Consider the following 19117-nt stretch of genomic DNA (forward strand, 5'->3'; position numbering starts at 1 on the left):
TAATGACTGCGAGGTCATATGTGAATGTATGTTGTTTTTCATGTTCTATGCTCTCCATGAGAGGTTGAAGGGTCCGTGTTTACCTAAAACTATAAAAAATATACAACAGATGGTGGTATCAGGGCTTAACCAGCTGTAATGTGAATTTTTATAGAGTTGTTGTCATTTCTGAACCTAAGACTGCATCTTAAGAAATGCAAATCTGGCAATTTTTTTTTTTTTTTGTGTTAATTTGTGCATTACTTTCTGTTATAGAACAGGGAAAATAAGAACAAACAGGTAATAAAAATTATATCATTATATATACTGTTTGCGTAACACGAAAAAATGCATTAGGGAGTATGTGGAGTTGATTTTTGAAACAAATAAACATCAAAAGTTTGCGGTTTTCTAATTAGTTAAAAAAGATGAAAGTGGCATTTAGTACATTTTACAGGAACTGGTGTTAAAAAGGTCAATTTTCATGATTTACAAATAAGAAAGATGAATCCTACGTTAGAGTTTTACATGGAGTTCACTCATTTTGTCTCAGCCAGCTATACTTTATTTGAGATACAGTGAGTGGTGAAAAAGAACTCTGCTGGTGTCACTTTAGTCTGAAGAATAAAGAAATATGTATTACGTTATCCTCTGTGCCTTGACTTCTGTTGAATATTAACATGCATCCATATGTGATATTTAACTCACATTTAACTGAAGTCCTTTCAAAACAGGATTAAATGGGACAAATTCAAATGGGGGGTGGCAGGGTTAGCACTCATAGAAGAATGGTTTGAACTTGCTGGTTGGCTTGTTTGCATGTTCTGTTAGCTTGTGTCTCCTCCCACAGTCCAAAGACATGCAGGTTAGGTTAATTGGTGACTTTGAATTGCCTGTTGGTGAGAATGTGAGCATGAATGGTTGTGTGTCACTATGTGTCAGCCCTGTGATACTCTGGTGACCTGTCCAGGATGTACCATGCCTCTTGCCCAACCCTGAAGCCCCCTGTGACCCTAAAGAGGATATGAGGTTACAGAAAAGGCATGAATGCGTGCATGGATGGATGGATGGATGGATGGAAATCCAAACGGGACAATCTTAATTATCCATAAATTGTTTGCAGAATAAAACACTGCCTGTACTGTCTAGGAGATTCAGAATAGGATTACTCTGGTCCACAAGAGAAGAGCAAGGCCAGCTTGAAAGTTTAGTTATTTCAAAAGAAAGGACAGAATTATTTTTTCAATAAACTTTATTAACCTTGTGAAGATTACATTTTTTATGTTTAAACAGATTTCCATTGGCTTTTTCGTCTATAGATTTATGTGTTTTTTTTTAAAAAAATAGATACAGCAATGAGATCAGAAGGATTTGGTGTATTTTGATTTATGAATATAGGTCAGTTTTGTCAATCAGGTGACATTTAGAGCAAGAATTAATATTTAATCAGTTCAAACAATGCGTTTCCCCAAAGTGAATTGGAGGGCGATACCATAGACCAGGGGTTAGCAACTGTAACTATCAAAAGAGACATTTTTGGCCAAAAAAGCAGTCAAATAATTTGCCTGGAGCTGCAAAACATATTTGACTCTTATAATGCAGGTAGCAGTAAGTCTAAATTTGCCCATCAACATTACTGGAATTAATATATATAAACACTTGAAGATCCACTCATTACTAAAAGTGTGTGTCATATAAAAACTAAAGTAATGGTCAAAGTTGTCACAGTGAAATTTAAGGTGTGTTGATGGATTCATGTCGTCAACTCATGCATTGAGTAACATTACAAGTTAACGTTCCACCTTAAAAGTCGCTGGCAGTCGGCCCAGTGAATTATTTTTTTCTCTGACTGCAAGAGGCATAAAAACACCCTCTCATTTTATACTTAGTCTATTTACAAAACCCTCCACAGTATGAACAGTGGTTACATGAGCCTCAAAACCAGCCACAACTCAGCCCTGAGCAGAGTGACCGTCCTCTATTGACCAATCAACAGACTGCAGTGTTCACAGCTCCACCTTTTAGTACCTGATCTGTGTGCTAGGTACCCCAACAGAGGGGGGACCAAATATGGGGACGGTATGGAACGGTTCCATCCATATTTCTGGAAATTTCTTGTGCTGAACAAAGTCTTGAGCAAGCTGATTACTACTGGAAATATTGAAATACTTTAACTACAACACTTACTTATTTTTTGCTGCTTACCTTTAAAAAGTACTTAAAACTAATGAATGACTTCAAAAGTCCATCACATAAAGTAGCTGAAATCAGCTTTACCATGACCAGCTAACATTTAATTACTACTTACAGTTAAATCTGTACAAACAATTCAATAACATATTTTGATATGTATAACATTATAATATAGTCATGTTAAAAACCATAAGAGTATATTCTGCATGGTTACTTTCACCTTTGACACAGTTTGGATGATATTACCTTAGCTGTAGTAATTTTGTGCATGTCCATATTGTTTGGCTAAGAAAGGGCAGAGTTCATGACATGAAGCAGTTTGGGAAGTGATGGAGATCTCTGTCAGCCAATCATCAGGAGGTGGGCGGGGTTACGAAGCGCCCCGCTCACCTGACAGACAAGCCAGGCTGCGCGTCTCCTGACCTGTAGTAATCCTGTCCTGACTGTGTGTAGGTGTGATATTGCCAGACATTGGAGTGTACAGCAGCTGTCATCTCAGGGTTTTACCGCCTCTGAGTCTTTGTCGATCCCCTCTGCCACACAGCCTGCAGAGAAAGTCCCCAGGTTGCTCTGACTGTTGGGGGGCATGGAACCGCTGCGGAAGGAGGCGAGGGATAATCCGTCGGCTTCAGCTAATCTTCTCTCCAAGATTTTCTTCTGGTAAGAAAAGCAGCCCTCAGTGACAGCCGTGTTTGACATTGATTGAATGGAGAGCTCTCCTGTGTGACAGTTTGTGGCCACTCAAAAGACAGACTGTCCCCTGGATGTGATAGGGTGTGGTAAAGTTGGAAAGATATTGGCAGATTCGAACTTCAGGGATCAGTAACTCTTAAGTGAAACGTTGTTAAAACACAAACCACGCATATTTTCTAGAGATGGGATTTATGGCTCTTTGAAGGGTGCCGGATCTTAGAGATCCGTTCCTTTCAAAGAGCCATTCAAAAGACTGGCTCATTTTTACATATATTTATTTTAAGAAGCCAGCCTGGGGGTAACTCATTTCATCCTGAAATAATCACTGGGAGGAATGATGGGGTGAGATTTGGATCAGAATAATACAGAAATCTTTTTCTGGCAAATATTGCACTTTGCCTTACTGTCCGTCACAAGAGAAAAGTGCATCAATTTCAATTTTCAATTTCAAGATCTTTATTTTGAACATGAAGATAGTATAAAAAACACTAACAAAGGACAGCACAAGGAAGTGCTAAGAAACAAATAAAAGACAATACTGTATTTTGTATTCGACAAGTGTTAACATGTTCGAAAGGGAATAGGAGGAAGTGCAAAACTTATATAGTCCTACCCCTTGGACTCTGTATTATACTTTTCTTAAAGGTAGGATCTGGAGGATTTTCAAACAAAACAAAATATAGACATATACAAATGAAATCCTGCTTAATCATCACCTATGGGCTTCTACTCATGTGTGGTGGTGACTCTGTTTGCAGAGCTCCTGCCCTTTAACTGTATTTTGATGTTTTTGTGAGCTTGGACCGCTTCTGGGCGGAGATTTCCCCAGCCAATGAGAGAGCGCAGGTGCCGTGCCCGAGCGTGTCCGAGCGTGCACCAGCGAGAGCCTTGCCTGAACCTCTTCTGTGAAGCCTTCTTCCGTACCTCCGGGCTCCGTACACCCGTGAGCGTTGAGTCTGATAGGAGGGGCCGAATTTGAATGTGTGTTTACAAACAGCAACTGGAAAATCCTCCAGACCCTACCTTTAATCGGTAACTTCACTATAATACAGTGTAGTGTCACCAAACTCACTACACACTTGATTGGTTAGCTACAGATTGCAATACAACACTTGGTTTGAATGAAAGGCATTTTTCGTAATTTCTGGGAATTTTTATTAGGAATATTAATCAATAACTTCACTATAATACAGTGTAGTGTCACCAAACTCAATACACACTTGATTGGTCAGCTACAGATTACACTACAACACTTGGTTTGAATGAAAGGCATCTTTCGTAATTTCTGGGAATTTTTATTAGGAATATTAATCAATAACTTCAATATGATACAGTGTAGTGTCACCAAACTCACTACACACTTCATTGGTCTGCTACAGATTACACTACAACACTTAGTATGAAAAATGTCTTCCTTTTTAATTGTCTTAATTGTAAGATAAAGTGTAGTGGTCCCAAATTCTCCTCAAACACCAGGAGATCCCTGGTGGTCAGTCAAAACCTAGTTTTTAAAACAGTTTTACTTTGATTTATTTTAACAAAACCATATAAGTAGCTGCCGCATTTGCTTTCAGCAAACCAGAACATTGGTTAAACTGACATACAGATTCAAACACACAATCCATCTCATATTTACTAAGCTGCGTCTTCTGAGAAGGATGAAAGTTTTGACATTTTGTATTGTGTCTTTGCCATGAATAGAAATATAGTCACACATACATAAAGACAATAGACATCAAAACTAGTTCACTCTTTTAATCTTCAACTCACATATTATATATATAAAATATACATGCACAGTATATATACACACACACGGCAAAAAAACCCAAATTCAGTCACTCAGCCAAGCAGTGACCTTAAGATAATGAACTGAGACCTGAGACTCAAAAACAGCATTTTGATTATCTGTGATACAGTAAAATTATATGAAAAATAACTACGGCAAAATGAACGCTCCTAGAATAGACACACACACACACACACACACACACACACACATCTTACTGTACATTATTAATGATAGAAATCCACAGTCCTATTTTTACATAGAAAGTCTCCTATGTCAGGTAAGACCTCACCAAACTCACCTACAGCCTCTTTATTTAGGGTTGTTGCACAGTACACAATACCAAGGGGTATCTTTGTTTGGTGTCGTTGCCGCTGTCATTCCAAGGCACTGCGTGTGAAACCATCTTGTGCAAGTTCCATACTGAATCTACAGGGATAAATTCATTAAACATATTAAGAAAATGTTACCTTTACGTAATACATAAAAGTATATAATATTTGAATACTTTAATGTTGTGTCTGGTTCTTAACCCCAGATTATCTACTGATTATCCACTATTCAGATTATCTATTGATGTCCAAGTCTCACCCAGACAGCATCAACAGCAGTCTTGGGCAGGTCCTCATTGCCACAGAAGGAGCAGAACTCATCCTTTGAAACTGAAAAAAAGAAAATACAGGCCTTTATTACTGTTAAGTTTGTAGGAAGTGTTTGACATATCAGAATGTCATCAAATGTGACCTGACAAAATGTGTGAAACTGGAAAAAGAACTGTATTTTTTCTGTAATATACTGAACCAAAAAACAAAGATTTCATGATGAGAATATATTATGTATTTTCCTCCACAGGACCAACCAAAAAGGCGAAGTGGCTATTGTAAATGTATTGGTTAAAAACAAGACTACTACAGTGATAATATAATAATGATTACAGTTATACTAACCTTTTTTAACCCTTGCCTTGCCATCTGCTCTTTAAATTAATCACACAAAAATATTGGTATATTGGTAATGGTAATGTAGAGACTAAATTTAAGTCATATTTAATCACATTGTTGTCAACATGTTTGAGAATGGGTCATTGATGCAACACTTTAGCTAAAGACTGGTTTGTCTGAAGTCACACTCCAGACCTTCTTTCACCTTCTTGCATGTCCAAAGGGCGTCAACCTACAAGGATATGAACAATGAAACTGTAATCAATATAGCATTTGCAATACTTTCAACATTCAACTGTCCTGAGTCTGTGATCTCTTTTAAGTCCCTTCTTAAAACATACTTTTATCGGACAGCCATTCCTGATTTTACTTGGGTTTTTATCTGTTTTCTGTTTTTTTTGTCTTTTGTTTTAAACCTGATGTTTTTATGACGTCTTTATCTTGGCTTTTGTGAAGCACTTTATAATGTAGTTTTTGAGAAGTGCTCTATAAATAAAGATTATTATCATTATAATTATTATTGTTATAGAGAAAGCTGTCAAACTATCCCACATCGTTCTGTATTCATGAATATTTTCTCACATTATTCAAAATTAATCAAAGTATTTTATGGGAGACTGTGTCCAGGGTTTTCCATGAACACACCTTGGATGTAAATACTAGGCTTGGGCTGATTTCCGCTTTAACTGGTTCGGTCGAGTTTAAGAGCTCCACCCAGTTTAATTCACGTCAACCGGATAAAACGAAAAAAAAAAAAAACTTACCTTGCATTGTAACATGCATTATGACAACTTAATAAGGTTTATGTTTGTTTATAAATGAAGTGGAGGAGCCTACAAGTTTTGTTTAGTTTGTCTCAGAGGCTGCAGAGGGACTCTGCTCAGCTGTCTCCTGCTGCTGCGAGAAATCAAATTTCATTGGGAGCGGGGAAAAGTGCGAGGAAGTCAGCAGTCCATTCAGTTTGTTGCCCTAGTAACTTCTTGGTGTCCTTCTGCTTCTTCTTCTTCTTCTTCTTCTTCTTGTGTAACCTTGTGTGTATTGGCGGATTGGAAGCGCATTCCACCTGTAATGGGCTTTTATTGGGAAAAATAGCTCAAATGCGACCCCCAGTGGTAAAATTAGGTATATAATTCAATATATCGGTTCGGTTAGATATTTGGCTTGGAAAATTTTCAAACCGGCACAAGCCTAGTGAATACAACTGCCTCACTGATGCTTAATGTTTCTAAATGCTTCCTTAACAATGCTAGTATAGCTCTGGAAAGTGCAAATTACACTAGTCGGGTTTCCATCCACCTATTATTATTCGCATTTTCAACAATTGCGAAAAAAAAAAAACTTGAATGGAAACGCCAGAAATTCAAAAAAAGGCCGAAATATTGCAAAAAAGTTTTTACGCTTGGAGGGGGTGGAAAAGTCAGCATATCGATATTAGGAAAATGCGACTTTTGGCAATGGAAACAGATTTAGCGAATAAACAATGACGTAGACTACCGAATCCTACTTCTACTTCACACACACACCTGTGTGAACTTAGAGAGAGGTAATTACTCCAGTGTCAGGTGAGTGTAGGCTATTTCACAACTTACCTGAATAGACTGGATGTGTTGAATACCGCTGCATCATGTGCGCTGCCTGGTGTACCAACACAGACATCATGGCATTATGTAGGCTACGCTGACAACGCTGATATGAGTGTGATGAGAGCTCTCGCAATAGCCAAGAAGTTCCCAAGGAATCTCTCCATCTCGTTGTAGTCATGCATGTGCCGGTAATTGTTTACATCAGTTGTGAACATGAGACGCTCTCAATGACGTCATCTCATGGCGACCTCTTCTTCTACGGGTGTTCTTTTGCATTTTTATTTTTCATGAGAAGCGCCACCTTCTGCTCGACCTGTTGACTCCCAATACTCGCAAAACAATAATGAATGGAAACGTGCATAAATTTGCATTTTCTTTTGCCCATTTTCACAAAATTCGCTTAAAATTTGCGATACATTTGGATGGAAACCCAGTTACTGACTTGGTTTTAATCTGTTTTGAGCAGTCATTTCATTTTAATGATCAGCAAAAATGTACCTCTGTGGCAGACGTGGACCCTTTACTTGTGAGGACATTGCTGCTGTTCTTCCCATCTGCGCTCTTTTGAAGATCTTTGCCAGTGTTCAGAGTTGACTTTGCTCTCTTTTGAACTGGAATAGTGGTTGGAGCAGTATAAAATTTGGAACTGGCAGTCTGGGGCTTTGCTCCATCTCGCTTTGCCCAACCCTCCTGAGATTGACTGAGGTCTTTTGGTAGCATGGGTTTAAGGAGTAACTGCTCAGAGAAGTTATGAGACATGATGTGTTCTCTGCTCTGCAGAGAGCCATACATTTTCCTGACAAATGTCCCTGGCCTCAGTCGCCTCTGCTTTTTCAGAATTGACTGTTTGATAATTCCAAACCATCTCTCCACATGGCAGTTTGTGTCCCTTGTTTTACCTGGGCCAAATGTGTCATCTTCTTTGTCAGATGCATACCTTTTCAAATTCCCCAAAAGCAGGCCACTCCACAGGGGAAAAATGCCGAGGTAGTTCTCAAAAAAGACATCAACAACGCCTGGGCATAAGTATGGAGTTTCCTCATCGTGTGGGCTTTCAGCATCTGTTTTTTCGAGCTCTCTCTGTACCTCCTCCAGGACCCTCTTGAACTCGTATGTGAAGGGAGATCTGCCAACAATTGTGTGGGCATTTCTTCTTTCTTCATCATCTTCCTCCTGAGCTAAGGGGCTGTCATCTAATTTTTCAGTTTCTTCTGTGTCAGGAATTTTTTTATTAAGTCCTGCATGACCTTCAGATTACTCAGGACAGTGTCGTTGTTGTATTTGCCAGTTAGTACAGTGCACAGTGAGCGGAAGATTTTGAGTGCTGCCGTCACTGAGGTAGTGTTTTGTAACCTGGCAAAACCAAATGTCGCAAAATCCTTCAATCCTTTGTCTGCTGTTTTTCTTGAAATTGACTGAGTGACAGCTTTGAGCACGTGTGCAGAGCATATGTGTAGCACTGTAAACATTCTGATGTCCTTCCATGTCTTCAGTTTTGAAGAAATAGAAAAAGCCCTGTCTAGGTAGCTAACAATGCTCTCCCTGTTGAATGACGGAAGAACACTTTGCATTAGTGCCCAGCTGTAATCTGTTTCAACTTGATGTACTCTTAGTTTTGTGTACTGCGACAGTTTTCTGAAGAACTGCATTAGCCAGAATGTGATTGGTGGTACAGAGTGTTCATTTGTCAGCATTTCACAGACTGGGATGGGAGGTGCATTCTGACCCCCTCCAGGAAGAGTGAGAGAGTAGTAAAGGACTTTATTGGTCTGCCCGGGAACTTTGGATGGAACATTACCTGTAACATCTAGGTATAAGGTCAGCAGGATCTTCTTTCTCAGGTGTTGCACAACTATGCTTACTCCTGTTTCAGTATACATGTGTACACCAAAGGGGTCAACTTGAAAGTGCTGTATGTAGCCAGACATCTTGTGAAATTTGGAGTCACATTCCTTCATGATATTGTGAGTGAGGAACATCATCATGAATTCTTTTCCCTTTACTAACCTCTGAACTAAACATTTTTGTTCCAACTTCGGGTTATGTTCCTGAAATCAGCTCGGCATCGGCTATTTTTTTAAGTTTACTATAGTACAGTTGGCTCACTCCTTTGCGTATAGCTCTTGCTATTTTCCCTCTTCTTGTGTTTGCTGCAGGCCTGATTTTTTTTTCACTTGTTTTGTGTGACATTTTTCCTCTTTGGAGCACAGATATCTTAACCAGGTTTTCTCCCACTGGCTCCCTTTTCCTTTTAAAGAAGTATTTTGTACTACAGGAAGGGAATGTACAAACTGTACTGATGTTTAAATATGGACTATTAATTTTCCAGCTGTGAGGAGTTTTGATATGCTGGCTCTTGAAGGCAAGAGTACAACAGGGATTTTTCTGTCGGAAACTGTTGTATAAGATGTTGGTCCATGGTTGCCTTCAGTTTTGTTGAGCCGTGCAGTGGAACAATTGTTTGCCATTTCTATCTGTTTATTGTAATTGTTCAAGTTCAAGTTCAACTTTATTTATATAGCACCTTACACACAACAAGATTGATTCAAAGTGCTTTACTCCACATACCAAGGAAAAACATATAAACAAATAAACAAACAAACAAGTAGACACTATATACAGTTAAAAGCTAAAGAAAAGAAATACGTTTGAAGGTTACTCTTGAAAGTGTCTATAGTGGGGGAGAAACGGATAGGGGGAGGAAGGGAATTCCACAGCTTTGGGGCAGCTATTGAGAAGGCCCTGTCCCCATAGCACTTTGTCCTTGTTCTGTGGACAGAGAGTAGTTGTTGGTCAGAAGACCTCAGTGCTCTGGCAGTGTGATAAGGGGATAGGAGTTCGGTGATATAAGGGGGGGGACTAGACCATTTAATGCCTTAAAAACAAACAACAAAATTTTAAAATTAACCCTGTAGGTGACAGGCAACCAGTGTAGGGAGGCAAGAATAGGAGTGATGTGATCTGAGTTTTTTGACCTTGTTAGTATCCTTGCTGCTGCATTTTGAACTAATTGAAGATGGGATAAGGATGACTGAGGTATACCAAGATATAGTGAGTTGCAGTAATCAAGACGGGATGATATGAAGGCATGGATGACTTTCTCCAGGTCGGCGGAACTGAGAAATGATTTGAATTTGGAGATGGTGCGGAGCTGCATGGAGCTTAATTTTACTACTTGGTTGATTTGTTTATCAAATTTCAATGCTGGGTCGAGATTTTTTGCATGTGATTTGACAGATGGGGTGAATGGACCAAGATAGGGTGAAATACTGTTTGTTAGATGCTGTGGACCAAATAAAATAACCTCAGTTTTATTTTCATTGAGCTGGAGAAAGTTTGTGGACATCCAGGACTTGATATCTGCAAGACAATTATTGAGGTCTGTGAGTTTGTTCTGGTTGAGCCAAGGAGAACAAGATCACCATCACCAATGACAAGGGTCGTCTCAGCAAGGAGGACATTGAACGCATGGTCCAGGAAGCTGAGAAGTACAAGGCTGAAGACGATGTCCAGCGTGACAAGGTGTCTGCTAAGAACGGCCTGGAGTTGTACGCTTTCAACATGAAGTCGACTGTGGAGGATGAAAAACTTGCTGGCAAGATAAGTGAAGACGACAAGCAGAAGATTTTGTTTTTTCCAGGCTCGTCTGAGTATCGTCTGCGTAGCAATGGAAAGAAATATTGTGTTTTTGGATAATTTGGCCTAACGGAAGCAAGTAAATGGAGAAGAGGATTGGACCGAGAATGGAACCTTGGGGAACACCACAGAAAATGGGAGCTGAGGAAGAAGATGAGTCACTGATGGAAACACTGAAGGATCTGTTTGATAAGTATGATGAAAACCAGTTTAAGGCAGAACCAGAGACCCCCACCCATTTGTGTAATCTGTTTATGAGAATGGAGTGATCTACTGTGTCAAAAGCGGCGGTGAGGTCCAGGAGCAGGAGGATGGAGCAGTTACCTGAATCAGCAGCTAGAAGAAGGTCATTTGTTATTTTGAGTAGAGCGGTTTCTGTACTGTGAAGAGGTCTGAAGCCGGAATGGAATTTTTCAAAAATGCAATTTTGAGCCAGGTGGGATAACAGTTGATTAAAGACTACTTTTTCAAGAATTTTTGATAGGAAAGGAAGTTTGGAAATTGGTCTATAATTATTAACGACAGGGATCAAGATTCTGTTTTTTTTAAAAGAGGCTGAACTACTGCATGTTTGAAAGATTGGGGAACAAGGCTGGTTTCCATTTCCAATTGTTAACCTCTTTGATACCACTGGCAACTTTCTCCGTTCCATCCGTTCCATGTCTTTCCATATTTAGGCCGGGCTCCTGTCTGCAATGGCATCTCCTGTTGTTTGTCTTCTTCCTCATCTTTATGTGAGTCTTCATCTGTCACTTCCTGTAGTTGAACTCCTGTCTGTAATGACATCTTCTGTTGTTTGTCTTCTTCCTCATCTTTATGTGAGTCTTCATCTGTCACTTCCTGTAGTTGAACTCCTGTCTGTAATGGCATCTCCTGTTGCTCTTCCTCTGCCTCATTCTCTTCTGTGTCCTCATCTGATACTAGGTCTCTAGCATGGCTGTCTTCCTCTGTCTTTTTTGTCTTGTCCTGTTGTTTAATAGTCAGGTCCCTCACGCCTTTTCTATTTCTGGTCCATATAACCCACAGTCAATGACGGTTTTTCTTCTGATCATGACCAAAAATGGTTACAGATAGTTCAGACCAGATTTCTGAGGAATACTCTGTTTCTCTGTTTGTAATATTAACACTCTTCATTGATCTGACAGTAGCTTCCATTCCACCTGCCATTGCCCACAAGTCTTTCCTCTGAGCTCTGCTTCCTTTTTAAACTCTTCCCATTGTCTTTAAATTGCCTCTAACCTAGGGAAAGGGGACAGGAAAAGCTAAAACCTTTTGTCAAAATAAAGTGAGTTTGTGTAAGAAAGTCTTGATAGAGCTAAAATCTACAGTAAAACCATGGTTGACACTTGACACAAGCAGTACATGAACATATCTATACATAACTAAGAACTAAAAAAAAATCCACATAATTCCACATAAAAATGTCCTTAAAGGGATAGTTCAACATTTTGGCAAATTCGCCTATTGCCGTAATCCCTATAGTCACACGAGTAGGTACATTACCTTTAATTGTCAGTGCGTGCTGTTCTGAGATCGGTGGGACAGAGCTGCCTGCTGAAATGGAGGTAAACAGTACAGGTCCCTCTCTCCCTCAAAACTAATCAAATACACCATCAAATGACTCCAAAACGCTCTAGTGGAAAACACATGGCTTGCGCATTCCCCACGCTATGAAATAATAATGTATAATTAAGTAACATTACGACACATGAAGCAAATACTCTGAACTACTTTCTTGAGTAAACCACTGGGCGGAGTGACACAGTGCGCAGCTGAGACAGTGCCGTAGTTATTGCTTGTAGCCATTTGCGGTATTGTCAGCTGGACACACCGGAAGGTTTGAGGAAAGTTTACAAGTGTTTATGTAAATCATGCATTGTAAAAGGTTGCAGTAACAAGCCGAAGACATGGAGCAAAGTGAAGTTTCACGTAGTTGATAGTGTATTTGATTAGTTTTGAGGGAAAGAGGGACCTGCACCGTTCACCTCCATTTCAGCAGGCAGCTCTGTCCCACCGATCTCAGAACAGCAGGCACTGACAATTAAAGGTAATGTACCTACTCATATGACTATAGGGATTACGGCAATAGGCAAATTTGCCAAAATGTCGAACTATCCCTTTAATTCGTAATTTCAGTATTATTTCACAATATGGTTAATGATAGTTTAGGGACATCATGTGTCTTCGTCATTTTATGCTATTTATTCAGATTCAGAAAATATACATTAGTTTGGAGCTGATATCCAGTAAAATTTCAGTTAGTCGAATATGCACAAAATCTAGTAGAAATTTAAGAGTCTGAACAAGTATAAAAGCATAGCACAAATATGTTAATAATTACAATGAAAAGATTACTTACATATAACCACGGAGCAGGACTGGAGGCACATTTCCATATGCATAGACAGTTGACATATTCCTTTTTCCATGATAGAGGTTTTGCAGACTGAAATATCACTGCGTGTAGAGCTTAATTGAAAGTTGCTCCTGATTGGCTAGTGACTTAGTCACCCTATCCATCCTTCATTTGATTGGTTCAAGGTAGTAGCAATTAGGCAACCACACCATACTAAAATGTAACAAAATTCAAATCCCCCAAATTATACTAAAGCCCTCTCTCCCGAACTAAGTGGGTTCAACTGAGGTTTTTGATACTAAACTGTAATAGTTATTGAATATAACTCCTAATAAAAATTCCCCCAAACTATAAAAAAAAGCTTTTTTTCAAACCAAGTGCTGTAGTATAATCTGTAGGACACCAATTAAGTGTGTAGTGAGTTTGGTGACACTACACTGTATTATAGTGAAGTTATTGATTAATATTCCTAATAAAATTTCCCAGAAATTATGAAAAATACCTTATTTTCCCAAATAAGTGTTGTAGTGTAATCTGTAGGAGATAAATTAAGTGTGTAGTGATTTTGGTGACACTACACTGTATTATAGTGAAGTTATTGAATGTTTTTGTAATATCTCTTTTCGGTGTTGCACTTTGTAGACGATCCCTGTACGCTGCTCTCACAGCCGGCTGCACGTAAACACTAATGTTCTTGGTGTGGCTCCGAGGACGGCTCGTTTTGATGAAAATTAGGTTGTAGCTCGTTGTCTATCTTACTACGGTTGAAAATGTGCGTGTTTTGTGTTTTAACAACGTTTCACGTAAGAGTTATCAATCCCGGAAGTTCGAATCTGCCAGTATGTGATAGCAGGTAGCTGCTGAGCATCTGTCCATGCCTAAAGCTCACAGTGCCCACATGCAGGAGGGAGCTGGGTGTAAGTTTATCCGTGTAGTTTAAAACCACAACAGCCAGGCATGTGCAGAGTATTTCTAGAGTGGCATGGAGCACGGAAAAGTGAGCTACTACTGTTTCAATGGTGAAGTAACAGTAGCCGCTATAATAATCACTTTATTTGTGTTGCACTTTTTTTAAACATAGGGGACAGAGTGTCGAAGTAAACAATACAAGAGACAGGGTTACACTTACTAATTGTAAGGTTCAAGTTTTGGGAGTGTGCTACAGTAGGATAAATTAACAGATTGTTCTGAAGGATTGATGCTTAAAGGTCCAGTGTGTAGGATTTAGTGGCATCTAGCTGTGAGGTTGCAGAACTGAAACTTTTATCTGTATTTGATTTGGTCATTCTGGGCCAATGTAGAAACAACATGGCAGACTCCGTACAAGTATGTAGATATAAACAGGTTCCTTGTGAAGTTTAAAAAAAAAATAAATTCAATTAAATTACATTTATTTAGCAAGAGTTTGCCTCTTTATTAGGAAATGGGTGCACACAACATACTGATACTGTCAAGTAAAAATTCATTAATCACTTTTTGGATAGGCCCAGCTGAATGTTGCCATAATAATATGTGACTATCACAAAATCCCACAGCACACTGTACTGTCACAGTAACCAACTGTCCTAAGGTAACAAAAACATAACAATTCTCAAGTTGAGGTGATTATAAACTAATGAAATCATAGTTGTGAATATCATATTCAATTTCTGCCAATATACCCCTAAATTCAACAAACTGGACCTTTAACAAAACAAGTAGTATTTAAATGTTGCAGCTCGTTAAGGTGGAAGTCTTCCATATTGTACAGTAGCTATACATGTCTGTCTTCTGGTGAAAACATACTTTCTCATTTATTTTCATGTTTTCTTAATAAGATAAAAGTTAGTTTCTTTGAACACTAAGTTCAATCAGCTACTAAGCATCTTCTCACGTACTTTATCTCCAGTTGGCTGAACCCCTTGTTCAAAATCGGGTACAAAAGGAAGTTGGAGGAAGATGACATGTATAAAGTTCTCCCAGAGGATGCATCGGATAGACTCGGGGAGGAGCTACAATGGTAAGACAATGAATAATGTCTTTTATTAGTATAGTAATAATGTGTATTGTAATTTCCGATTATTATTGTGTTGGAACATACTTTTACTTTTTAACTGTGATTCTTCCAAAGTTCAAAGTAGGGAGTACCACAAATATTCTAGGGATAACAGATGCCACAGTGATGTGTTACTGTTTGTCAGTGATACTCGACTTAGTGCTGGGTTGCCTGTTGACCATTTTCTAATTCACAATGGGAATTTTTTCTGTACTTTGAATGTAGACAAAGTGCCAAAGTACATATAAATTGCATCAAAACAGAGCTTGTCTATCAAAAAAAAAAAAAAAAAGTGCCAGGGGAGGATCCCCTGAACCCTCTGACAGGGGTCCCTGAAAGTCCTCAAATTCTAGGAACGTCCCTACAACTGGATTTGCCTTGTTTATTAATTTCATCTGATAAGTATTAATAGCGATTGTTTCTCATCGGCCCCTGGCCTCTGTCATTTTGCAAAAGTTGCCTCTGGGCTAAGCAGGTTGATCATCCCTGCTGTACTTTACAGACCCCTTTCTTACTAGCAGTCATTGCCAGTTTTGGGGGGTACTGACCTCAATGATAGCAGTTTGAAAAGTATCCATCATCCGTCTAATAGTTTCTGAGGTACAGGAATCCAATCATCATCATATAGTGATCATTTGACATGTTAGTTTCTCATGTTAAGTGTCCAGAACATCTGTATGATCAGTAATCATAAACTCAAAACTACTCAAGTTTTGATCAGATTCTTATTCTTGACATCTGGTACCTTGTACATGGAATATCTTATGGATCGTCCATGACTACTACAGATGTCCACTGATATACTACTCAAGTTTTGATCAGATTCTTTTTCTTGACATTTGTGCATTCGCCAAGACCTGATCCACCACCTCAGCAAAGGCATACTACTCAAGACTACTATATGTAAACAATCAGAGCTTTATTCTCATATGAAGCAGCAGTCATATTGAAATGATCCCCTGCTACACTGGGAGAAAATCCAAGTGTTTACGAGCCAACCAGAGACTCATGGATGCCCCCCACCCCCCCACCACTGCCTGGCACCTCTCAGCCCTGACATATTCTAAATAAGGGACAGACCACCCCCTCTGAGGGAGTTTGGCGTCAGAGTTCACTTTGTGCTTGGAGGGGAGCCCACCTATATATAGACAGTACTTCTTAAACTATCACATGAGAGCATGCTCCTTGCCACACACCTCTAGCAGTGGCTGCCACTTGTAGGAAGCTTTTGAGTGGAGAGCTTGGTTTTGTTGCTTGGCATTAAAGCATGTTTTGTCACTTGAGTACTAGACTATAACATAAATATACCTTAGTCCCACTCCTGGTAGTGATTGTCATGGACAGGTGTTAAGGCACAGCGGGGGGGTGCCCAGTTTAGTGACATTATGGGTGAGTCTGCTCCTGGCAGATAATACTTTCTTCTGGCCTTATTGGATTATAATGATCATGTACTGGAGCAATTCACAGCTGAGTGTGACATGGTCAAAATGTCAGCACCTCCCCCCATTGAAGGCGAGAAAGAGGTTGCCTGTACCATCTAGTGAAGGAGTGTTTAATGCCCACAGCTGAAGCTAATGATGAATGATCACACATACACTGATCCTGCAGCTGCGGTAATGTAAGGTTTGTATTAAAAGAGAGCTGAGTGTAATTGAGTGTAACAACTGATGAACCAGGTGAGAGTGGACTCAAATGCATGACCCTGGAGACAGTTCGGGTAAAATAACTCAACAGGTGGTTCAGTACACAGAAGGTCTGTCAGTGGAGGCAGACAAATCCAATAGGGATGAGGCAGAGTCAACAGGCAAAATCCAAAAAAACAACACAGGGAAACAAGAGACTGGAACGCTAGACACACAAGGAGCTAAGACGAACTTGCACTGAGAGAAAACAAGACACACATTATATTCTCTGGTGGGAGGAAAGGTTAACGAGACACAGGTGAGGCTAATCAGGGCGGGATGGACAATCAGACACAGGTGAAGTCATCAAAAGGGAGGGAAACCACACAGGGGCAGGAAGTGAAGTGATCTGAAACAGGAGGAGACATGAGTTTGAAAGTAAAACAGGAAACAACATGAATGAATGAAATGAAATAAAAAGCATAACCTAAGAAACTTAAGCTGTGACATTGTAGATGACTAACTGAAAGTAACCGTTGCTTTTCTTTCACTTGTCAAAGGTATTGGAACAGAGAGGTTCAACAAGCGGCCAAAGATCTGCGCCCACCCAGACTTGCCAAAGCTCTTGTTCTTTGCTACTGGAGATCATATGCACTCATTGGAATATACATCTTTATAGGGGTACAGTGCAATCTCACATTGAAACTAATGTCTAAAGAGAACACTGCTGCATTACGAATTCAGCTTTGTTTTAACGCCGCAAACATGTCTGCCTTAAATCTCATTTTCTATCAGGAAATTATCAAAGTCGTTCAGCCGGTGCTGCTTGGGAAGATAATTGAGTACTTTGAGAGTTATGACCCCACTGACACAGCTGCAGTCTACGAGGCATACGGCTATGCTGCTGGCATCTCCCTGTCAACCATCAGCCTGACCACCCTTCATCATCTCTACTTCTATCACGTCCAGCGAGTAGGCATGAAGATTCGTGTGGCTATGTGTCACATGATCTATCGGAAGGTCAGTCATTATGAGACATGTATGTATCAGTGTCATCCTCTGTCATGTTCCTGTGGTTTGTATTGATTTAACACCTTTGTTCTGCAAAGGCTCTTTGTCTCGACAGCAAAGCATTTGCCAAAACTACCATAGGACAAATCGTGAACCTTTTATCCAATGACGTCAACAGATTTGACGAGGTGATTATCTGAAAGCGTTTTATGTGTTAATCTTTAAATCTATATTTTACATGCGACTTACACATCAGACATACTCTTTCCTCTTCATTGTTTTATCACAGGTAACCTTATATTTGCACTTTTTGTGGATTGGTCCTCTACAAGCAGCAACGGTGATGTTATTGTTGATGTATGCGATTGGCCCATCATGCCTTGCGGGAATGGCTGTATTCTTCATCCTGATGCCAGTACAGACTTTGTTTGGACACTTGTTCTCTACTCTCAGGTTTGTAGGAATTCACCAGATTTATCAAATATAGAATTAACAGTTTTCTCTACTTTAAGATCCAGTGTGCAGGATTTAGGGGGATAAACTGGCAGAAATGTAATATAATATAATAAGTATGTTTTCCTTAGTGTACTAAACATTTGAAAATAAAAATCGGTTCAGGATTGTTACCTTAGAATGAGCTGTTCATTTCTACATACGGAGCGGATCCTCAGCTCCTGAAATTGCCACGTTGCACAGCCATGTTTTTATAGTAGCCCAGAACGAACAAACTTAACACTGGCTCTAGACAGGGCCATTTGCATTTTCACGTTGAAGCATTATGTTTTCTGGTTGTCTGTCCCATTCTCATGAACATGATATCTCAAGACTACCCAGAGGGAATTTTCTATAAATTTAGCATAAACATCCACTTGGACTCAAGGTAGAACTGACTGGATTTTGGTAGTCATAGATCAAAGGTCAAGGTCACAGTGAACTTGCATGTGTCTCATTCTCATGAACAAAATATCTCTAGAACATCTTAAGGGAACTTCAAATTTTAAACAAATGTCCATGTAAACCTAATAATGAACTGATTTAGTTTTGGTGGTCAAAGGTCAAGGTCACTGTGACCTTGCTTCCGTCTCATGAACAAATATCTCAAGAAGGCCTTGAGGGAGTTTTCTCAAATTTGGCACAAATGTTCAGTTGGACCCAAGAATGAACTGATTTGGATTTAGTGGTAGGTCAAAGATCAAGGTCACTGTGACCTTGCATCCCTCTTATTCTCGTGAACAAATATCCCAAGAAAGCCTTGAGGGAGTTGTCTCAAATTTGGCAC

The 19117-nt window shown here is 39.5% G+C and overlaps 1 protein-coding gene across 1 annotated transcript in view; it reads left to right on the top strand.

Annotated features, from left to right (window-relative positions):
* Positions 1-2593: 2593 nt before the first annotated feature.
* LOC117251802 (ATP-binding cassette sub-family C member 4-like) overlaps positions 2594-19117 on the top strand; it is a 64835-nt gene continuing 48311 nt past the window's right edge. Inside the window, exons 1-6 of the mRNA XM_033618354.2 lie at positions 2594-2832; positions 15059-15169; positions 17388-17508; positions 17623-17847; positions 17937-18026; positions 18128-18291. Of these exons, the coding sequence (XP_033474245.2) occupies positions 2759-2832; positions 15059-15169; positions 17388-17508; positions 17623-17847; positions 17937-18026; positions 18128-18291 (785 nt within the window). The 5' untranslated portion in view covers positions 2594-2758. The remainder of the gene's footprint in view (positions 2833-15058; positions 15170-17387; positions 17509-17622; positions 17848-17936; positions 18027-18127; positions 18292-19117) is intronic.

The sequence above is a fragment of the Epinephelus lanceolatus genome, chromosome 14 (assembly GCF_041903045.1).
Source record: "Epinephelus lanceolatus isolate andai-2023 chromosome 14, ASM4190304v1, whole genome shotgun sequence".
NCBI classification, from domain to species: Eukaryota; Metazoa; Chordata; class Actinopteri; order Perciformes; family Serranidae; genus Epinephelus; species Epinephelus lanceolatus.